The sequence below is a fragment of the Balaenoptera borealis genome (assembly GCF_965194805.1).
Source record: "Balaenoptera borealis genome assembly, chromosome: 14".
NCBI lineage: Eukaryota > Metazoa > Chordata > Mammalia > Artiodactyla > Balaenopteridae > Balaenoptera > Balaenoptera borealis.
In genome coordinates, this window is record NC_138875.1 from 3,751,906 (window position 1) to 3,776,693 (window position 24,788).

The window sequence follows — 24,788 nt, forward strand, 5'->3', positions numbered from 1 at the left end:
AGTCATAGAAAAGATGTCACACTTTAAAAGATTACATTTAAGATGAGTGTTTGTTAAATGATTGCCCTGAATTGTTTGCTAGTGCCAAGCAAATTTTTGAATTACGTATAACAGCTGAAGTAATACAATATTTTGTGGAAGTAAATTCCTCATAGAAAGCAAATAAGTTCCACTGTTTGAATGTCCATGTAGGGAGGGCAGAACAGTCCCATCACACAGTCTCTATGTTCTCTGATTCAAAACTTTGAACACAGCAAAGGTAAAAGTTGGTGCTACGCAGTATTCCCAAACTGTGGGAGGGTAAAGATTCAGAGGTTTGAAGCTGCAGCTCTCCATCTCGAGAGGTCCCACGGTGGGAACAGGGAGGCACTGCTGATTCTTCAAAATCGTTATCAGCGCCCCTGATGCGTCACAAAACCCTACCTGACATGCATCATCTGAGCCCTTAGGTAAAGGCACTGCTCAACTTCATTATTTCAGCTGGCTCTTTCACCTCCGCTTGTAAGCATTTTAGTAAAATTTTAAAAGCAATCTTCAGCAAACAGATGAAAACAAACACGCAAATACAATGTGCATCCAGCTCTCTGCGCATGCAGCTATCCCAACTCCCCAGACGTTTTCAGGAAGCAGCCTTCAAGACACTCCTTTCAAGACTAGCTAACAAGTATCCTCACCACGTCTTCACCTCCGACCCCTGGCGTGCTTTCTGCTCCTACCCCTGGGCTAGGACCGGGCTTCCCCAGAGAACCCGTGCTGTCTGGGTGGCTGAGGTGGGTGCCCTGCCCTGAGTGCTGACTGCCTGCTGCCCGGAGGTCCCTTCCATTTCTGGAGGCTACTTCTCAGTCTCTTTGACACTTGCTCTTTGCCCCTCTGCTTTTCCGTTTTCCACATTTTCCAAGGGAAATGCCAATCGCATCAATGCTTTAAGTTCGACATACACCAGCACTGACCTACACATTTACTGGCACGTTTCCATGTAGATGTCCATGGGCATTTCAAAGTCAACGCATCCAACCCACACACATCATCGTTTTGCTAAAGGGATCTCTCCTCCGGGAGTGAGGACCTGGTGAATGGCACCGCCGCTCACTCAGCAGCCCTAGCCTAGGCATCTAAAGGATGGCATGCATCTTTCTGTCACCCTGTCCCCAAATTCATCCATTTGGTCACCGTGTTCATTCATTCTACCTCCTAACAAGCACTGGAATCAGCCTCTCTCTACATCCATCGTGGCTACTGTGTCAGTTTAGGATTAGTCACTTATTTCTGCCTGCACCTTTGCAATTGTCCTTTAAATGCTCTCCCAACTCCTGCTGTGTCCCTCTCTGCCTCTTCATTTGCACTGCATCAGTGATCACTGCAAAGCAAAATATGAATATGTCAGTTCCCTCCTTAAAATTCTCCACTGGCTACGCACTGCCTTTGGGGTAAAACTCAAACTACCTGGCATGGACTAAATGGCCCACCGGACTTCTTGCCCCCCTTCACCACATAATCCCATATGCCCTACAACCCAGGCTTGCTCACAGGACTTCTTGTCCCCCTTCACCACAACCCCATATGCCCTACAACCCAGGCTTGCTCACAGGACTTCTTGCCCCCCATCACCACATAATCCCATATGCCCTACAACCCAGGCTTGCTCACAGGACTTCTTGTCCCCCTTCACCACAACCCCATATGCCCTACAACCCAGGCTTGCTCACAGGACTTCTTGCCCCCCATCACCACATAATCCCATATGCCCTATAACCCAGGCTTGCTCACAGGACTTCTTACCCCCCTTCACCACAATCCCATATGCCCTACAACCCAGGCTTGCTCACAGGACTTCTTGCCCCCCTTCACCACAATCCCATATGCCCTACAACCCAGGCTTGCTCACAGGACTTCTTGCCCCCCTTCACCACATAATCCCATATGCCCTACAACCCAGGCTTGCTCACAGGACTTCTTGCCCCCCTTCACCACATAATCCCATATGCCCTACAACCCAGGCTTGCTGACATGAGAAGATAACTTAAAATCAAATGAAAAATATAATTTGGGAGTGGAAAGTGGGACAGAATCTTACTTTTAATTAAAATTAAAGCTATCTGAGGTTTTTAGAACAAAACTGATTTCTCAAATTCAAGTGTCAACCACTTTTTAACTCAAATAATTCAATCCAAGAGATTAACTGATTTAGTTAAGCATAAGCACTAAAAGTTTACCACGTTTTCTCTGTATGGGAAAATTCTAATTTGTTTTATGACATGTCATGTATTTCTTAAAAGTTGTAATTTAAGATGAAAAAAACCCAAAACAATCAGGAAAGATATGACCGAGTTCAGTTAATCAACATGATTCAAAATTTAAATAGTGAGAGATGCCCAAACAGTGTCACAAGTGATATAAAAGATACAAAATGAGAGAGTAGGGTTGTTTAGCAAGATGCAAACCAAAAGAATTAAGAGTAAGGAACTAAAGTTTAAGGGGTAAGAGGAAGGTTAATATTAGGTTAAAATTCCCTGTAGGGAAAAGTATCACATTACATATTATGCATATTATGTTACTGAATAACAGATTCTGGTTTATTTCAAGTACAGCTCACTATGCAGGAAGGAAAGGCAGAACACCATTTTCCAAAAAAGGAAAATATTCGGGAGTACTTCTTGTTATACAACTTCTCACAAGCACAGTACTTCTCATAAACAGGAAAAAGCCCACAAAGGTTTTGTGCTACATTCCCTTAACTAAGAAAATAAAGATGTGAAAGTGAGAAAAGATGTAATCTTGTTTTTACAAACATTCTTAACCTAAAGCCAAAACAAACACAGGTGCTACCAGGAAGGCAGCATCTTATTCCACTGAAGGGGTCTGAGGTCTAGAAGGCACACTGATAGAGAAGCTGCCTCATACAGCCCACTGGGTCCCCACTACCTAAACATTCCAAGTTTTTCTCTCCTTCTCCTTCCTTCTTCCAGTTTTCTACAGGCCCCAGAGAGGCAATACTTCAGAACATACTGAAACAAAGGATCCAAAAACAAAATGAGATAACTAAGATCTTAGCATTCTCACTGAACTAATGACAGGTGGTCAAACTTGTATACACTTCAAAGGTATTATTATTTCTCTCAACCCCACATCTGACCTTGTGAAGTTCAACCACATGACCAGAAGGGTGTGCCTGATGCTGCACTGACTGTTGTTCTAGATAATCCTGGTGATTACAGAGCTTTCCTAATAAGCTACACACTGTATGGGCCTCTAATGCTGGGAGATATAGATAGTTACGTAGTAAAGTGTTTTGTTGTGTGATAATAGCTCTAGTGTCTGAGGAATAACTTATTATGCAAGAGACTACTGCCCAAAAAAATTTTCTATTTTTTTCATCTCTAAGGCCTTTCTTTCTACCACAATCTATACAGATATATCTAACTAGCACCCAAGGGACTGTCCCTAGTAATTCCTTGTAGAAAGACCATCCCCAAAGATAGTGCTGGTCCTTTTACAATGACTGGATTTGGGACTCAACAACAGCAGGTTAAATAAACACGTTTATCTAGATTCTACTTTAAGAGATAGCAAAGGGAATGTATGATCACTTTGTGTTCAGAACGGCTCTTTTAATTAATCTGTGATCTCAATGACAATTTCAGCTATATCAACAAACAATTTACTTATAGTCATAAACAAATTATTTTAGATTTTTCTCCCTTTTAAAGACATATGAGCCAATTTATAATTTTTAATGCTATGGAATCTATTTGTTTTCCAAGTCTACAGATTTTTTTTTTTTTTTACTTAACCAAGTTTAGTTAGATGAAAATTTACCAACAGTAACTAAAGGTCTGACATAAATACTGTACTATATTAGCACATAGGCTTAAACAAAAATTTTTAAAACTCTATGTGCTTGGGTGTCTCAGGGCAGAGAAGAAAAGTGTGAGTAAAATATGCTACAAATAAACATAACATTAGACATATACGTTATAGAAAATACAAAACTAAATCAAAACCACAATTAGAATTACTGAGTTTTTTTTTTTGAAATTCACTAATAAAATGATCAGAGAAAATTAGGAGATATTTGTTCAGAAAGAATTCAATTTCTGCTGAAACATAAACGTTAGGAATAAAATATACACTTACATACAGTACAACTTTCATAATTGGATAGAAAAACCTGAAAATACAATTATGTTTTTTGTTAGGGAACCCCTCAAAAGATCCCATGGAAACTTACCAGAAACATCTACTCCACGTGAAAGACAGTACAACCCCATAAAGTACCATCTTGACACCTGCTAGAAGAATCTTCTTAAGCAATATTTATGCAGCCAATGACCAAACACGGTTCCACAAACCAGCCACGATACTGACACCTACCTGTGGCTCGCTGAACTGTGTGAGGGTAGCAAGCAGGAAGGGGCCATCGACCAGGACAAGTACTACAACCATAGTTCAACAGACACATCCGCCTCCCAGAGGAAACTGACCACAAACGGAGCAAAGCCCTGCAATCATCATTATCCCAAGAAAAGTTTGCAAAGTAACTGGGCTTCGAGGCTTTCAAACTAACCTTTCAGCCTAGGACATCTGCTTTTTATTCCATTAACTGGATTAGAAGTTAAAATCGAGTAGAACATAAAAAGATAACCAACAGACTTGATATTAATGAAATAATGTTGACTGGTACGTTTTATTTGTTTATTTTTGGGTGAGAATATTTAAGTTCTACTCTCTTAGCTAATTTCAAGTATTCAAAACAGTTCATCAATGATAGTCACCATGTAGTACATTAGCTCTTCAGACCTTATTCATCTTACAACTGAAAGTTTGTATCCTTTTACCAACCTCTCCCTGTTTCCCCCACTCCCTGGCAACTACTTTTCTGCTCTCTGTTTCTATGAGTTTGACCGTTTTGTTGTTGTTTTTGTTGTTGTTTTCGCTTTTTTAAGATTCCACACATAAGTGATATCATGCAATATTAGGCTTTCTCTGTCTGGCTTACTTCACTGACAAAAAGTTTTGAATTTAAATTTCGTTCTGATTTAACTAGGCTTGTGGCATCAATCAAACTGCTTCAAATATAAATTAAAATTAGACATTTTCATTTGATTATTTTGATGTAGTGTCATTACTCTTCAAGAACTTCAAAATCACCCAAAAGAAATAAATGCTACCTTTGATTCTTCAGAAAAAGAAATGTGTGCTGTTCATTTTGGTATGTATAATTTCACTTCTCTCTCAGTATATATGATGTTCTGCTACAAAGACAAAATTTATTTTTTCTACTTGTTATTATTCAGGGCGAACCCAAGTTTGATCCATCTATTGCTTCTCCTGCTACAACCTGTGAACCTGCACAGGAAGCCAAAGGGAAACGGGAACCCTCAGGGGAGATCATCCACAGGGAGGAAATTATCCCCCGCAGAGTCAGTCCCCAAGTCAGGATGCTGATGAAACAATGGAAGACAGAACAATGATCCCATCATATACTGAGGCCTTAGTGCCTTATTATTCAGTAAAGCCTGATAAACATAAAATGTTTATACAGCAAAATTATGTAAAAAGGCATACTATTCTCTAAGACCTGAAAAAGTTTTCGTAACTGAGACACTTTATAGAAATAGGTATTTGAGAAATTAATACAAACTTTAAAGGGAAATAAAGATTTATTATAATTTTGTTATCATTACATCTTAAAACTATCCTAAAAATGCTTCCAGCATCATGTAAAGTTAAGACAGAATTCAATTAAATTAAAAGTATTTTTTGACAAAAATTTTCTAGGATACACACACACACACATATTTCAAAGTCTTGTGACAAACACTAAATTTTACCTAGTCTAGTCACATGTGTAAAAACTTACCACATTTGATTATAAGAAATACTAAACAAAATATTTAGAAGAGTAATAAAAGAGACGTTGGGGAATATCACAAAAAGTACATTTTTTGTTGAGACTCCACTACTTGGGTCAAAGGGTAAATCAAATATTCTTAGCCTCCCCTCATTTAAAAGGAATGAAAACTCTTCTTGAGATCAAAACCTAGTGCATTAATGATTCTATGGAATACACTGGCCAAGAGCTAAGTAAACCATCAAGTAAGGAAAAGAATCAGAGTGTATTTCCAAGTTAAGCAAAACAATGGGGGTAAATCTTTAATATGAGGCAGGATTTATAAATTTTATTCCTCAGCTGTATGATATGTCATATTTCTAACTAGAGTTATAATTTCAAATAATAAAAAAAAATAGTGAATAAAATGAAAAGTAGAACAGTAAAAACAACTTTTTAAAAGAGTGTGTGTAACATTGGCAGTACTAAGGCAATTATGCAGTTGAGCAAAAATCTCAGTCTTACAAGATCAATACTAGGGACGCAATATATAAATGATCAAACTGCAGACTTTGGCCTGAATTTCAGTTTTCTTTGATTTACTAAATGTCATTTAAAGTGTCATATAAGATTATCCTTAATATTTTTAATACTGCAAGTAGAATTTTGTGTTACTTTTCATGACTTATCAGTGGTTTACTGTTTAATATGCATTTATTAACCTTAAAAAATGGAAGCCAATGAGAAGGTGAGTTTCACGTAAAAGAAAGCCCAATTACAGCCAACTTTAGTGCAAGTCATCTAATCTCATGTGAAAGCCAGTGTCATCAGTGGAACAGAGTGCAGCTTGATATTAATAAAATCCATGGAGAAATAAGGATTTACATTATTAGAAAGGGTACTTACTATAACATATTAAAGTTTTTTCTATTTCTCTCCTTAACAGAGAAGTGACAATTAAAACATAACAAAAAAATAAAAGTATAGAAAAATGTTAGATTGTTTCCATGTTAAGGTAGAAAAAAATCTAAAGAATTTGCTGCATAAATAATATGGTAGGACAGCGTGCTATGAATCTAAATTTATGCTTCGAAATTATAATGAATACTAATTAATAGTGAAAAAGTTTTGGAGCAATGATGGAATATACTGATCTATAATGGATTAGAATTTTGGATATCTTAGACAGTAAAAGCTTAGGAAAAGGGTACACGTTTACATCTAAACAGAATGAGATGTCACTGCCTAAATTAATAATGCAAACTTGAAATATAGCCCCAGGTTCAAAAGACCAATTATAAAATTCTTTTGTAAACAAATCTATATTCACATTTTTCATGAATAATTATAACTACTAAAATTTCTCCACTAATGTTCAATTTATAAAATGAAAAGTATATTTTCAAATGCAATTTAAATAATACTTCAGTTTCTAATGATGGTAATTTACCTGCAAATATGTGTTAATAATGACAACAATAGGAATATTCTACAGGAATAATGTTTATCTATTTATATTAAGCAGACAAAAATCTAAATATGAAAAAAGTATTTAAATATTTTAAGCAATAAAATATTATGGAAAGATACAGATAAGACAAATACGACCATATCTTCTCAGGAAATACGTGATCATCTTATACATACTTTTATTCTGCAGAAATCATACCGACTCCAATTTCTTTATCTTGTGAAAGAAGACACTTTGTTGTTGTAAGGTAGATATCGTAAGCATTCTGTTCTTCCCATGCTATGCAACCAAAACAATCTTTATGAACTTAACTATCTGCTCATTTCAAAATCTTATTCTCCTCAACAAGAAAACGAAGGTATCCATTGAAAATTCTACATTTCATTCATAGTCACTAACTTTAGGAGTGTTCCTATATTTTGAAGTTTTTCATACTCCTGGTCAAGTTAACTTGTCTTTTGTTCATTAGTAAAAGCAAACCCAACCTTGTATATACACAGAATGATAAAACTGTCCCGTGAACAGAAAGTGTTCAAACTAATTACTTTCAATAATATTCAAATTATTAAAAAGGCTTAAATAAAGATAAAATCACCCTTTTATCAAGGACTTTAAGCATTTCAACAGGAAATTTGATAGCGATCACTAGATGTAAACATCCTGGGTATTAATTCATAGGAGAGTGACAACAGTCTTAGAAAACACCAGCTCCTTTTCACGACAGTGCCTCACAGAGGTCTGATAGGGACGGGATCCAGCTGGATCCAACGCACTGCTCAACGGACGTGATGCTACTTCAAGGTGATAACTTGGATAGGGGACAAGTAACACGACCTCGACCTTCGCAGAAGTATAATACAATTTCAAGCCCAGAAAACCTGAAATACTTAGAAATATGTTCATGCATACACAGACTTGAGTGTACCAAAATACAGTACTGATCAGCCAAACAAAATTCACATCCCAATCTTTGTAGTAGTACTATTAATAGCCTTAAGTCATACTTCTATGAATTTCTTCCAAAAAAATCATGGACATACACAGAGATTTGGGTAAAAGTATTTTTGGAGTAAAAACCTGAAAATGGCATAAATGTCTAAAAATTTAATAAAGTTATTATTGTTTATCAATCTAACTTGAGGCCATGCAAGTATTAAAATTATATTGAAGAAAAGAGTGATTTTCAAACTAGGCCTTTTGAAACTCCAAGGTATTTCAGTAATTATCTAACAATTGATTTTGGGTTTGTTTTTTTAAACAACTTCAAAAACTGTAAAAAAAAAAAAAAAAAAAAAAAAAAAAAATCCATCATGGCATGTATTATAATTTTCAGACACTAAAGACCTTCAAGGCACTGAAACTCTTGCATTACCTCACTGAACAGTATCTTGAGGTTTGTCAGGTCAAGTAAAACCTACAACTATCTGAAGTCCTAACCTGAGATGAGAGTGAGAACAAGGGCTGATGTGCACAGCCAGGCTCTGGATAAGCGATCTAGTGTGTTCCCCACCGTACGTCAGCAGTGTTCCTGAAGTTCGTACCCAAAGCACTTGTCTTCCGTCAATGAGGAAGAGGCTGAACAGCTGCAGTGAGCGAGCCTCAAGGGCCTGAGCTCCCGACGACCCGCCCCTGCCGAGCGCGCTCTGCAAAGCCGTAAACTGGACACCACGGCTAATCCAACAGCAACTGTTAGCAAGAACTCCCCCCATTTGAAAACTTTTTGCTTGTCAAACAGTCTTACATGATGTTCGTTAGTGTTATAATAAGTGACTTACAGACTGTAACTCTGAAATCTGTAACTGTTAGATACCACTTTTACCTATTTTATCCATGGGGTCTGTACAAGATCTTGTTTGAAGTAACAGTTCTACGACTTAAAAATTATAGTTTGAAAACCACAGTTACACAGGATTAATGACATAAGGTGGTTATACAATTTGTTAAGTGTGAAAAATAAAATTTATAATGAAAGAAACCGCCAAAAAAAACAATGATTCAAAACAGGCATAAAGTACAGACTGAAAGGATATAATCCTAACAGCTAAGAGTGATAATTAAGGGAAATTTTTATAAATTTCTAATTGTTTCCCTGTGTTTTGCAGGGAAGGCAACTACAGTATGACCTCTAATAAGGAAAAAGAGCATTCAATAACGTTTGTCTTTTAAAGAATTCGTATTATCAGCTCCTTAGAATTTCTATGTCTACCTCTAATTGGATCACCATTTTATTAAATCTCAAAGAAACACCAATCTAGTGTTAGGCAAAGACAGAACTGAGAAAATGTGGAATGAATGAATAATTGATGAATGAAATATACCCGTAATATGTCTGTACCATTAGATGACCTTCAACATAAAACTTAATGCAATAATGAGGATAATAATAGAGATTATGGCAATATATTTACGGAACGCACAGGCTATATCCACAGGAACACAACAATGTATTTCTTAATGAAGGCTTCAGGTTTAAGGTACATATTCTGATATGTAACGACGGCAGGCTGCACTGAAGAACTACCCTCAGCGTTTCCACATCTTCACGCACAACAGGGCCCATGAGACCTTCAGCCCCGCAGCTGGGCTGATCAAGGCCCTAAGAAGATGCCCCTCAGCTGCCCGCGCATCCCATGGTGTCTCACAGACCACAGTGAGCTCTGAACTCAATGCTCACAGGCCCCCCACAGAGCGTGATTGAGCCGCAACCTACAGCCGCCTTTCATTTTCCACCGGGCCCGGGATACGCGGACCTTGTCACAGAGTAAAACAGGATCATTCACCACTCCTGCTTCTCTGCCCCTGTGCTTTGCGGCCTCCGTGAAGTCACTCTGCAACCTGGCAGATGTCACTTAGCCGCTGTGGCCTCCGCGAGCGGACGGAGCACTCATGACCTCCAACATGCTCTCTGCACAGAAATGCCACGCTGTACCATCACCTCCCCGCATCCTCACAGAACACACACGTGACTGAAAGCTACCCATCTTTTAAGCCATGGCTGGCAGGCTTTCTCCTCTAGCAGGACTGATCTTGTTCCTTCTCTCTGCACTCCCCTGGTGTTTTTAAATACCACTGATATATGTACTACAAATATTTACTAACATTACCATTACAAGTCACCCATTATGCTACAATATCCTTAAAGGCAGGAAGCACTTCTTACATTATCTTCATTGTCTAAATGAGTGCCTCACTCATAGTAGATGAGATGCCATATGCGTTGAATAACTGATTAATTGGATCACTTGAAAGTCAGGTGTACCAATGGATTATAAAACCTAAATGTGGGACTTCCCTGGTGGCGCAGTGGTTAAGAATCCGCCTGCCAATGCAGGGGACACAGGTTTGAGCCCTGGTCCGGGAAGACCCCACATGCCTTGGAGCAACTAAGCCCATGCGCCACAACTACTGAGCCCACGTGCTGCAACTACTGAAACCCGCACGCCTAGAGCCCGTTCTCCGCAACAAGAGAAGCCACCGCAATGAGAAGCACACGCACCACAACGAAGAGTAGCCCCTGCTCTCCACAACTAGAGAAAGCCCGCGTGAAGCAATGAAGACCCAACACAGCCAAAAAAACAAAAAACAAAAAACCTAAATGTTAAGATTGTAAAAAATGGAAAAGTATTTTACATTTTTAAAAACAGTCACCAAAATTAGGTGGTGTAATGAACTCCCACTCCTAATATATGAATCATGCTTTAAATCATGCTAATTCACGTTAATCAAAAACACAATTCGTTTATGGTGAGTTTAACAGGATTTTCACCCACCATGATGACCCACTTGATTCCACTTGCTTCATAATGGATCGTTACCTGTAGTCACACCAGGGGCACCTGTAGGGCTTCTCTCCTGTGTGTACCCGCTTATGCCGCGTCAGATGAGATTGGGTCGTGGAGGCAAAGTTACACTCATCACATTTAAAAGGTTTTTCTCCTGAAATATATCAAGAAGAGTTGTAGATGAATAATTACAAATATTGGAAATGAAGGGCTTAATCTGTTATTAACAATTAAAAAGACACTCATTTCCATGAAATTTTAAGACTACACATACTTAGGATATTTGAATATTTATTCACAGAGTGAGAAAGTTAGAAGATACCATTGATTTTTATTTCTCTATGAGAACAGAAGCAAGATATACATTATGCAGTTCACATGTAACTTATACAAACAGGATTCTAAATTATCTAATCTAAATAGAAACACACAGTGAAGCACTCATCCAGATAAAAACATAAATATCAGCTTTGGTTTAGCACTGTATTTTGAGTCATTTAACAAACTCTGTTAGATTAGGGCCATTATAAAAATCTCAGTGAGGTTAAAACCATCGAAAAGTATGTAACAAAGATATACTTTGAATACACAGTGTAAAGTTTATTAAAATCTTGAAGTTAAATATGAAGGAAAAAAATAAAACCAAGCGATAACTTGACACCAATTTAAAAAGTGTCAGAAGTAAAGAGAAATGATAATTCACTAAGTTGAGTAAAAGGTAAAGAGGCCTCAAAGAAACATTTGAAATAATATTTAACAGCCCTGTAAGTTCCATCTCCCCTGTGTAGATACACCTGATCTCTGCACATACAGCTCAACCCTGTGCTGGTTCAAGGACCTGCCCAGGACTCACGGCCCTCCGATCAATACCTTTCTCTCCTTCACACACAAACTCAAAGATATCAGGTCTGACTGGTTTTTAACTCCACTAGCTGCACTGGCGGGTGAGCACCTGAGATGGGGTGATTTAATTTTAATTGATGTAAATTTAAAAACTGATACTGAATTCACCTGTTGAAAAAATGTTTAAGTCTAGAACAGCTTGGAAATGAGAATCTACTTTTTGACATGTGAATTTTATCAAACCTAAATACAGATCATGAATTACAGATAAAATATTTGGCCTCTGTATTGAGATGTGCTGGAAGTGCAAAATACACACCAAATTTCAAAGTCCTGGGGGTGGGGGGGAGAATAAAATATTGGTAATAATGTTATACTGACTTCATGTTGAAACGATAATAATTTGTATGTATTTGTTTGAATTATCTATTTATAAAAAATAACTTCACCTATTACTTTTTCCTTTTTTTAATATAGTTACCAGGCAACTTAAAATGATACGTGTACAGCTCACATTACCTGTGAACTAGAGAAAGCCTCACACCTCTTCCTCAAAACACAGTTGTGACATACAGAAATACTCTTGCCAAGAGACATTTTTCCTGAGAAATTTTACACATAGGATGGATTAATTTTACATATGTAACTCCACTTGTTACTTATTTCCCATGTTTTCGTAATAGTTTTATAAGTATACTAACATATAGAAAATGAGGGATGAAATATCTTGGTTTAAAATTACATCTATTCAGCTAGCAACAAAACTATGTCTGCCCTGAAAATCAGAACGTTTAGAAATTTGTCCTACATTCTCTAAGCCTGTTTATATGGCCTTGCCCATAACTGCAGTAATATTTACTGAATGCATACACATCTCATCTGATGGCATTTTATCTGTCATTGCAGCCCAGGGCAGCAGTTAGAAGAAGCCAAAAGGACTTCAATCCCAATCCAGGTTTTGCCATATTTCACTCCCTACCTGGTAAACCTCTGAACAAGATCAGGATGATAATACACCAAACATGGAGATAATTGTGAGGATTAAAGCAGACAAGGCATAGGTAAGATACTTAGGAGGGTGCCCAATAACCAGTGCTTCACCATTATGGGGACAGGACTGCCTAAACACTGGAAACTGCAAACTACTCTCACAAAGATAAAAGAAGCAGCACACAAATGGTTCTCATCAAGAGCTCATGACCAATAACAAAGTAAAAACCTATAACATACATAAAATAATTAATGGTTTCGCAAAGTTAGTGAACTTGACATAGAGGTATCATTTAACAGATCCTACCAGGGAACATTTGACTTATTCTTGTAAAAAGAAGATCATATACAAAGCAGAGTAAAAATCTTGGAGTTGAGAGGGGTTTTTGTCTCTTTTAGCCATTTCCCATATACTACACCCCAACCAAGTGGTCACCCTGGGTCAGCCTAAATAACTCTTTGTTCTCAGTTTCTAAACCGCTGGTCAGGTCACTTAAATTGCTATAGACAGCTCAGTTGTACTGAACTGACTTATACAAAAAAATAACTTTCACGATGATGGCAGGTTTTGCTTTTATTTGAGGGATAAGACATGATCTTCGAATTGCATAGAGTTAAAATAAAATCGCGCAATCTCTTCACATTTGACACAGGAATATTCTATGTCATAGAAACATATAAACCTTCATACACAAGCATATCTGAAAACTTCCTCATTCATTATAAAGACTGAATTGCTCATTAAATTCAATTAAGAGTATCTTAACTGTACACCGATGTCAAAGAATAGTTCACATGGAAAACAGAAACACAAAGGGAAGCACTCACCTGGATGAAAACACTCATTATTAATTGCTTCAGTGACTTGACATCACCTGTCTAGACCTGACACAGGAGGCAGAACGGAGCTCTCACCACAATCAAAGTAACGAACATAAGCACCACCACAGAGGTGTCCCTGTGCCCTGTCTTTCTTCTGCTCGTTCCATCCCCAAGCAAACGTTCATTGCTTTCGGTCGCTATGTATTAGTTAGTACTTTCTAGAAATGTACACACATGGAAACATGCAGTATGTACTTCTCTTCTGTCTGGCCTCTTTCTCTCAGCTTTATTTTGTGCGTCACTCCCGTTGCTCCAGGTGTAAATACTTTATTTTTACTGCCGAGTTGTAGAGTAGTATTCATTACGTGAATGTCACGTGTATCCACTGATATGGTAGGTAGATACGTCACTTTGTAAGAAACTGCCAAACTGTTTTCCAAAGTGGTTTGACCATTTTATGTTCCTACTAGTTGTGCTTCAGAGTTCCCATTGCTCCAAATCATCACCAACATTCAGTGTGCTTAGTGCTTTAAACCTGAATTTCTCTAATGATGATTTGAGGACAGTTTCATGTGCTTATGTGTCATGCATTTATATTCTTTGGTGAAGTACCTGTTCAAATATTTTGACCCTTTTTTAGTTGGTTGGTTTCCTAAAACTGTGTTCTGAGAGCACTTTATATATTACAGATACAAATCCTTTATAAGAGTTATGATATATACATATTCTTTCCAGTCTGTGGTTTGTCTTTTCATTCTCTTCACAGTGTCTTTTGAAGAAAAGCTAATAATTTACAAAGTTTTCAAGTTCTCCATTTATAATTTTTCAAGTTATGATTCTTTTCATTTATGAATCAGGCTTTTGATGTGCTGGTATCTAAGAAATCTTTGATAATCCATGATCACAAAGATTTTTCCCCTAAATTTTCTTTTAGAATTTATATAGTTTTAAGTTTTATATTTAGATTGAGTTCATTTTTGTATATGACATGATATATGGATCAAAGTTTATTTTGATTGCATATGGATAGCCAATTGTTCCAGCATTATGTATTGAAAAGATTAACTGTCTTTGCTCTTCTGTCAAAGCTCAGTTGACCATGTAGGTGTGGGTTGTTTTGTAATCTCTATTCCATTCCACTGATGTATTTGTTTACCTTGATGAAAACACCAGAATGACTTGATTATTGAAGCTTTCTAATAAGTCATGAAGTCAGGTTATATAAGTCAAGTTTGTTCGTCTTTCTCAAAGTTGTTTGATATTTCACTGTTGCATTTCTATATGAATTTTAAAATCAGCTTGTCAATTTCTTTAAAAAAAAAAAGCTTGAGGGATTTGAAATGATCAATGTGAGAGGAAATAAAATCTTAAGAACATTGAGTCTTCCAATCCATGAACATGGGATATCGCTCTATTTAGGTCTTCTTTAATTTCTCTTGGCAATATTTTAAAGTTTCCAATGAAGAGGTTTTGCACATCCTCTGTTAAATCTATCTCTAAAAGTTGTTCCTTGGTCAAAAACAATGGACAAATATATGCATGAGTCTATTCTGCTCCCTTGATCTATCTGGAAATGTTTATGCCAATACAATACTGACATGACTATTGAAACTATATACTAAGACTTCAAATTAGGTAGCTTGAATCTTCCACTTTTAATATCATGAATCTAAGGGGTCAAACAATTTAAAGATTTTTTTTTGTTAAGCAAATTCACAAATATATTCTGACGTCTCCTTATTCCATTCAAACGAAGTGTTTGAAAGTATGTTGGCATCAGACTCACTGCTAACTGGTTTATTCTATTAGCCTTGGTAGACATCGTTAATCTATCCATTTTTCATGGATCTGGCAGGAATCTAGAGGGGTAACATTATGGAGTCATTGTCTGAGTCAGTGGTAAAAGGTCATCCAAGCTCCTCAAGGTTAATTTTCTTGGTGAGAAGGTTTAACATAAACATTTAAAAAACATGGTAAATGTATCAATCTTATTTCATTTAAACTTTTATGGCATTTTTATGTGACACAATTTAAACTTAAAAAAAAACACTTTTAAAGAATAATGTCATTTAGATTCTCTATAACTCTAATAATTTGAAGTTCATGTCAAGCTGACATTGTATTGCAATAAACTATCAATTGTCATTTCATGCTTAACTTGACAACACAACAGATTAAACTATGTAGTCTTAAGAAATTGTGAAAAATCTATAGGCTGACAGAGAAAAAATATAATGCTACCAAAGTATGCTACATACTAAGCTACAACCACTAAGTAAAGGAAAGCTCAAGCATGTCTGGGCTCTTGATGGAAAAGAACTCTGTGTCAATTTACACAGACTACAGTTTATTCAATCTGTGCATAACAGTTAATTTGTAACTCAATTCTGTTACATGTTCAATACTATTGTTTGAATATGTTCATCGGTATCTCTTTTTTATCCAGAAACGATCATTTCTTCAGGAAATTTCAGGTAATTTCTTCAGGAAAATACACTTCAGAAATACAGAAGTAGCTCTTGTTTGTTAGTCTCAATATATAGAAATATAAATCGATATATAAATAACTTCTAGATTGTAAAATTTGAAAGAAAATCTTAAAAATGCTAAACAAGAATTTCAGTTTCCTAATATTTGTTAACTGCATGAAATGAGATAAGTGCTACGTGAGGAGGTGTACACACTTACTAAGGAAAAATTTTTGATGGAGTGATCAAACTGATTTGGTGCATTGGGAACAGTCCTTCTGAATTCTTTGTCATTCTAAAGCCAGAAGGATGAATAAACCTATGAGTGAGATGTTAACTACTCTTGAATAATGCTGTCTGTAAGTCAACAGGGCTGCCTGCATATATCCTGCTGGTGAAATTTCCTTTCTGCCTGTTTCCCTCACATAAGAGTATACAGTAGTTTAAATTGTGTTCTTCATACTTTCCTTTTCAAGTGGTAATCTTGGCGAAAATAACCACTGAGGAATATTCTGCACCTGAGGTCCCCGTGACAGAAGAGTAAAAGGAAGCCGGAGGAGGGACACCAGCACCGGCATGGCTTATGGACAGAGAGAGGTGTCCTTTGTGTGTCAACAATCTGTCAGACGGGCCAAGCCCTTCTCCTGGAAGCTCGCACCGCATTCCTTTGGGCGGGCTGGTGGTCATTAAGCCGGCCAAGGCTCTTCAACTACATGTGAGGATTTGCTCCTGTGCCCTTGAATCAAGGGTCTCTGACAGGTGACCCTTTTACCAGATAAAAGTAAATCTTGGAGTGGAAGATGTTTTGTGTCAGCCCCCTAGACAGTCTGTATTGCAGTGGGGAATTATTTACGCCATTTGGAACACTTTTGATACCTATCCCTTTCCAAGCTGATTGTAGTTTGGGTGGGCACTCTGTAGTAGAAAGGTAAACCATGTCAAAGAGGAATACATCAGAAAAACACAGATTTCAAATGGGCCCAACAAATCTGGCCTTGAAAAAAAAAAAAAAAAGTTCTGTGTTGCTTAAATATTATAAATCCAGCATAAAAGCTAAGGGCCTAGACTGAGTTGTACGAAGCTGTTTGGCTTAGTACTGTTTGGCTAAGCTGTTTGAACTGACTTTGGTACTAAAGAATCATGTTTGATTTGTGCCACAGAGGCAGATAAATGCCAAAAAGACAGATGCCTCTGTCTGCGAGACATTGTCCTACGTGGTATAAAGTTAATAGCAAAGTAATAAGGAGCCTCTGGACCTGACATAAAATATAAAGTTGTGCCTGCTCGATGCAGGTTCATGATCGATCACCTGTAAACGCCTGTGATCACAGCATGACCGGGCCCTCGGCAGCGGGAAGAGGGAGCACGGCCACGCTGCCAACGGCGGCACCGGGGAGTCTGCTGACGCCCAGGGCCACGCCAGGGCGACACCATCTGCATGGCAACAGTTGGGGCATCAATAAGCTGAAACATGAAGAATCAGAAAACCCCACATGAACACACTTTACCACACATATTCCCAACCTGTCCAACATAGTAGCCAAGGATGACCGCCATCCACTGGGCTCTTCTGCCATCTCTTACACCGAAACTGTAAATCACTGGATTAAAAGAAAATGTGACCACAGGTTGCTACTACAAACTTAAAATAGAGTTTTATGTTTACCAAGTTTGAGTTTTCAACATTATATTAACATTGGATATTTCTTGACTCAATAATAATCCTTATCCCACATAGAAATTTGTATCATATAAACTTAAGATCCAAAAGGAATGGCTAGCATTAATTTTCACTGATCTTATAAATACCATAATGGGCATTAAAGCTCCTTGTAGCTAAGCGCTAAATATAGCATATCAAGAATCAAAATGTACCATAAACAACATACTTCATGTATTTTACATTTATGCCATTTTGAGTATAACTGCCAAACTCAACTATTCTCATGGAACCCAAGTAAAAGTCTAACAATGAGTTACAAATTCTGTTACCATATGATTTATTACCTAAACTAGAACACTTTTTAGGGTAAAAAGTGGTTCTATTAATAGTTACAAGGAACATCACCAAAAATCAGCACTGTCCCAGGAGTATATAATTCAGAAGTTAAAGTAATTACTTATAAGACCTATTACAGCATATCAATAGGTAACCAACTTTAATAGATGTTTAAAACTTTTCATTCTTATGTGTTCCTAACCAAGGTATCTAGTTTATTTTGTTGAATCACCAAGAATGCCCATCATGAAAAAAAAAAAGGATTCTCTTCAATGTCCTTATCTGCTTAACTTGCCTCTTCACTGCTTTCCATTCTTTTTTTTTTTTTTAAATGTGGACCATTTTTAAAGTCTTTATTGAATCTGTTACAATATTGCTTCTGTTTTATGTTTTGGTTTTTTGGCTGTGAGGCATGTGGGATCTTAGCTCCCCAACCAGGGATCGAACCCGCACCCCCTGCATTGGAAGGCGAAGTCTTAACCACTGGACCGCCAGGGAAGTCCCGACTGCTTTCCATTCTTAATCGCAAAAATACCTGAAGCTGCATTGAGCTACAACCACATCTACTTGGTTCCAACTCGCAGAGGGATTGCTGGCTAGAGAGTCAGGTGGTTCCAGAGGCTGAGACAAAGATGGGAAGGCAGGGCTGTTGGTAAGCAGGTGAGAAGCAGCTAAAAGGTGGCGTGAGCAGGAAAGCAGACGGGGAGGGACCGACTGAGAGGAAGGCGGGCCCCCCAGCTTCACCCCAGCTCACGGACCACCCCCAAGGCAGGGCTCTGCCGCAGAGAAGCAGCTGGTGTGTCTGCACACCGGAGGCCAGACCCTGTTCTCCCCCTGCTTGACACGACTTTACAGGACACCTGATCCATAAGACATGCAGCAGGCTTACTTTATAAATACGTAAAAGCAGACGAATTAAAATCTTGTATTATTCAAGCACAATTTTCCGTAGACCCTCAAGTACACAGAGTTTACAAAAATCGGAAAGACAGGCAATCCAGGGCCAAGCACGAATGCGGGGGGGCCCCCCTGGGCTGGCTGCCTCCTGAGCGGCAGGCCGAGGGCCGGGCGGCTGGACTGACCTGTATGCTGCCTGCGGTGCTTGGTGAGGGCGTGCCGGGTCCCGCCAGCAAAGCCACACAGGTCACACAGGAACGACTTCTCGCCTGTTGCAACAATAAACAGATGACGGACTGCGGAGGTCACAGATCATTAAAACATATCTATCAAGGCTTTCAGGGTTACTAATTCCTCCAATCAAATGTTTCCATGTAAATATGTCAAATGGGAATGAAATTACCACTGCGGTTTATTGACTGTGATAAAATCTGAAAAGCACCACTGAACATAATTACATACTTGTCAGACCCATAAAAATTAGCTTTATTATCAATGGAATGGTTTTGTACAACTTCATTTCTGGTAGATGTCTTCCAGATGGGGCTGCTTTATGCACTTGAACAGTTTTTATGCATATCCTGATTTTTTTACAATTCCCATACATCTGGACTTTCTGAGCTGACTAAAGATTGCTTGGAACTGTTAATATACAGTATACATGATTCTGCTTAAATAAAACATACTGAATTTTCTAACAACTGAAGGATATTGAATCGGTTTTACCTGATTCTATCAGCATCTTCTTTAATAACTTCCTACTTAACAATAAGAATTAAACAGTTTCATTGAATATACTGAAGATCCCAAGTAACAATAAAATCTACATTACTCAATTCAGTGCTGTTTATGTTCCTCAAACTTTCATGGCACAAAAAAGGAAGTCTAGGGATTGCTAAAGAAATTGTATAAAAACTCCTATTATTCATCTTTAGTGATAACTCTTGACTGGAAAACTCTGCAACAATTAGAGTCAGATTTGGCAGACTTTGTTAAAAATGTTTAAATGTTCATTTTTAAAAACATTTTTACACAAGCTAACATTCTGCCCTACAGTTTATAAATGCAATCTCTCTCTATTCTACAGCGTATTTGGGCAATAAGTGCTGGCACCTAGGCAGTTTATCCCGTAAGGCTCCCAAAGAAGAGAAAAGGAGAATAAAAATGCTAACACCTTGGAGAGAGTCAGTGAAATTATAAAATACTTTTCAAAAATAAAACAAATCATTTTATCTATCTTTATCTACTTTACTCATGTGAATGTTTAATGCAACAAGTCTTTCAAGGGTTTTTGCCCACGTCAGCCTGCTTTGTTCTAAAATGTTTAGGTGTATCACAACAGAAGTTTAGCTTGAGGTGTTGTGGAAATGGTAATTGGCTTTTTAAGGTTAGAAAAAATAGTAAATATAGGAAGGCAGAGTAACTACCGTAATCAGAAAGTCTTCCCTTTACCTGAGAGCAATACTAGCTTCTCTAATTTAAATGAACATATATTAATAAAGAGAGTTTTAACCAAATTATGTTTAATCTTATTTCCCAATGGTACATTAAAATGCTCATTATTATCATTTATAAAATAAAGCTGAATTTAAGTATTTTTCCTATCTTTACTTTCCTATTTTGGGGTTAAGTTCATTCCTTGGCATCATTATATCAATACAGAAAAAAAGAATAGAGTAGATGGGCTGCGAAGAATAAAGTTTAATTACAATCACTCATTTAATTATTTAATCAATTTGAAATATAAATCTTTCTAACTCGCTGTATTATCAATTAAATAACACTGAAAGTAGACTTTTTTTAAAATCCCAAAAGATAATTTGCTCGTTAATATTAACATACTATTCTGTGTTGAGACAAAATTGTTCTCTACAATTTATTCATCACCACAGCTTTGTGGGCATTAACCCCTTCGAGTGTGCGGAAATGTGTGTACTGCGGTCCACACACGCACACACAAGATCACACACACCTATGCATCTGGTGGTGTGTGGCGGAGAAGAGACTGGTGCTGTGCTACCCAGCCAGCAAAATACCTGATGAGGAAAGAGTATTCTTACTATTTCTGGACTCAAGCAGACTATGATTCCTTTCCCTCGTTTATGAACTTCTTCGCAATCTACATCTTTCTTGTAAGATATAAATATTGACAGACAAATCCTAATGAAATTTACATTTTTACAGGTATATGTGCTGCATGTATACACTAAGTTTTATTCCCTTTCCTATTTTAAGATATGTATAGGCACAAAGACAAAATTATCAATTTTCCATGTGATTTGGTTCTAGATATATTAGTGACCTTGATTTTTTGATGTGCAGGATTTTTATCTAGGATGTTAGTCTGCAATGTATTGTATGTCATATTTACCTTGGCGGCTTGATTTGTTTGTCACTCTAAATTCAATTTTCACTTGCCCTTTTTTTTTTTTTTTTTCCAAGGGGGTAGGGGGAGTTAGGGTTGGATAGTGGACAATTGAGTATTTTTCAAGAAAAAAAATTTTAAGAAAAAACTAAATGTAATATACTCAATAAAAAGGGGGTTCACTTAACATGCCATATTTATATGATAGCAGAGATATAATAGGAGACTTTTCTTAACAACTTGAATTAGTTTCAAGTGTGCCATTTTGCTTTCAAATGTAGAAAGACACGGAAACCAATCCTTTATTTTCTATTAGAAAACAGCCACTGTCCCCTATCTCTCATTATGGTGCAGACTACAAGACCTAACAACAAAAATCCATATTATTGATCCAGCCAAGTCTCCACAATTATTCTTTAGAAGGAAACGCCGACGATAAATTACATCTGCACTGGCTTTTCATCTGCTGTTCGATATAAGTGATCTTTCAGGGCAGGCTGGAGACCTTAAATCGTCAACGCCCTTGTCAAGGAAGCTAAGGAGGCCTGGGCTTCCCACAAACTGCTTCAGAAGAACTTTTAACCTATAATTTCTAACAATAATACAGGATTCTTGGCAATCAGAAGAACATTTGGGAATGCTGATTAAAATTTATTTTTTCCTTGAAACAAAATACTTTCTGAGAGCTGTAAAGAGGAAGAAGACCACAAAACACCAAATAGCTCTCAGTAATCTCGCCACAGTGAGATAAGGCAAGCACTCGACTACACACTTGTAAGGAGTTTAGGGGCCCTCTGTCCTTAGATAATGAAAAGCATGTCATATACATTGAATAGAACCACAGGGCAGGTAGGAGAAATATATTCATGAAGGTCCAAACTGAGAGGTCTCAGGACCATGCCCAGCACAGATGTATTCCGTGTGCTGCTTTTACTATCAGTTGGTTTAAATTCCAAACAGTCCACTAAATGTTTTGATGTAAAATGTATGTGAATTTGTACTTTTTCAATTATCTAAAAAATTTATACTAGCTAAATTCAGTTTAGTCTCTTTGTAGTAATTTCAAAAACTCTTGGATCTGATAGTATTCTCTTAAGAGAAATATTAAATTGATTTTAAAAATGTCAAGTGGTACATAAAAACCAAGATTCGATAATGTTCAGAAACATTATGGCACTGAGTCCATATCAGTAACAAATATAAGACAAGTTCTCTATGAAAATTTAATCTCCTCAAATGATCTTCTATAATGATCACACCTAAAAAGATATGTTTAAACACAAACACATATATGTACCCACACGCAACATAAATCAGCTTTGGAATATGGAACTTATTTCATGTGAACACATGCTCGTGTGCACACGCACACACACACAAATATTAGAACGTCACTTAAAAATTACGCTAAGCGTCATCAAAACACAAAGAAATGATGCCATACCTTTTAACATGTAATTACCACAATCTCAAACTCTTCAAACAGGGATTCCTTTCTACGGACTGCTGCTGAGACGACCACCCCCCACTACCACCACCACTGGGCCCAGGCGGACGGCACACCTGTGTGCGTCCTGTAGTGGTCCTTCATGGCGGAGGCCGTGAGGAAGGAGTAATGGCAGGTAGGCCAGGTACACTTGAATGGCTTCTCCCCCGTGTGGAGTTTCATGTGGTTGTTCAGGGCCCACTTCTCTGTGAAACTTCTATCACACAGGCGGCATGTAAACTTCCTGCATGGAGTGGAGAGAAAAGGATGCAAATATTACCCTCACGGGAGCACCTCGGGCCCAGAGAGGTGCCGCTCCAGCCCTGCAGTGTGGCGAGTGCAGGGTGTCGCGAGGAGAACTGCGGGCCTGGTCTGTCATGTCTGTATAACCAGGCATTGATTTTTCTGTCCAGGCCTGGCACTTCAGCCATTTATTCTCTGCTTTGCGGTTGGGCCCAACGGGTTTGAAAAATTCTGTTACAGTCCAGTCACCCCTGAGGCAAATGTGAGAATAGATTTCACCTGTACAGGCCTACACCACTTATCCAGGGCACGGGCTGTCAGAGCAAAGGCTAAATGAAAAGCTATCCGTACTAAACTACTCAGACACCCCTGCTCTCTGCCAGGCGGAGGCAGCTGGGGCCGGGCGGCACTCAGAGCCCAGCCCGCCCGCAACGGCACACACCACGCTGCTCCCTCGGAGGAGAGGCGCGCTCCAGGGGCGTCTCCTTTTTAACAACGTGTCCTTCTGGGTTACCACACGGGTACATAAAAAGTCCCCTTTGATAAGAATAAAAATAAGATTATAAATACAACTTTTCATAAAGTATGCCTTTGAGAAAAAGAAACCTCAATTATTTCCTGTATGGGATGAAAACTGAAAATAACAAATCAATACTCACGTCAGAAAATATTTCAGCCCCACAGTTCCCAGTTAAAGATCTCTGAATACCTTTAATAATCCAGGCAATATGAACCATCAACAAAAAAACTTTAATACTTTCTCTGGTCGAGCTTCTGTCCCTTTTCACTTGCATTCAGGAAATCATCACTAAAATTTACTTTTTATTTCTAATACAATTTAGTTTAAAGCAATCCCTGTGACTAATAATGTCCAGCTAATTAATTCAGGATAATGAACAGTCAAATAAAAGCAAATTAAAACCCAATATTCAAAATTAAAATATTTTAATAAGTTGACAAGCACAATGCCACAAAAAAGACAGACTATGGCAGCTTGATTTGACTATCATAAGTTTGGTCTACACTTTTAGCAAGTTAATACAATTTTAAAAATAAGATTATAATATCTGTGTTTTAAATTATGATATAAATAAGGAGATATAAAGAGTATACTCTTTACATAAACGTTTTTAACTAAAATTTTACAAACTTTCTTAGTCCCATAAGGGTAGAAAAAAATATTCCAAGCTCCAATTAATTAATTTTCTCATTTTGAGGCAAATGTGGATTACTTTAACAAATTAATCATTCAGGTTTCACAAATTCTTAATCGAATTATGAAATTACCTTCTATAAAAATCTCTCTTCATTTGTTATATGTAGTAATATTTTTATAACATTATATTTTAAATGCAACAGAAGTAAAAACTGCTAAATATTTAAGAAATGCCATATAAAATATCTTAAGTGCTTCATTAATATTAAAATTGCCAATTAATATGTTTATAGAATGTATGAGTAGAGAAACTATATTTACACCCCTCAACACAGACCGACTTTGAAATTACTGTATCATTTGATCATTGCTTACTGGTACTAGAGAATGACAAACATAACTAAATACTTCGAAATGCGCTGTAAAAAAATATCAT

The 24,788-nt window shown here is 37.4% G+C and overlaps 1 protein-coding gene across 5 annotated transcripts in view; it reads right to left on the reverse strand.

Moving 5' to 3' along the window:
- Positions 1-24,788, reverse strand: part of ZNF407 (zinc finger protein 407) — a 517,289-nt gene that overhangs the window by 260,561 nt on the left and 231,940 nt on the right. For all 5 annotated transcript variants that reach the window (XM_082353374.1, XM_082353375.1, XM_082353372.1 and 2 more), the window contains exons 5-7: positions 23,031-23,197; positions 19,288-19,371; positions 11,117-11,237 (exon numbers count right to left, since the gene is read on the reverse strand). In XM_082353374.1, the coding sequence (XP_082209500.1) occupies positions 11,117-11,237; positions 19,288-19,371; positions 23,031-23,197 (372 nt within the window). The remainder of the gene's footprint in view (positions 1-11,116; positions 11,238-19,287; positions 19,372-23,030; positions 23,198-24,788) is intronic.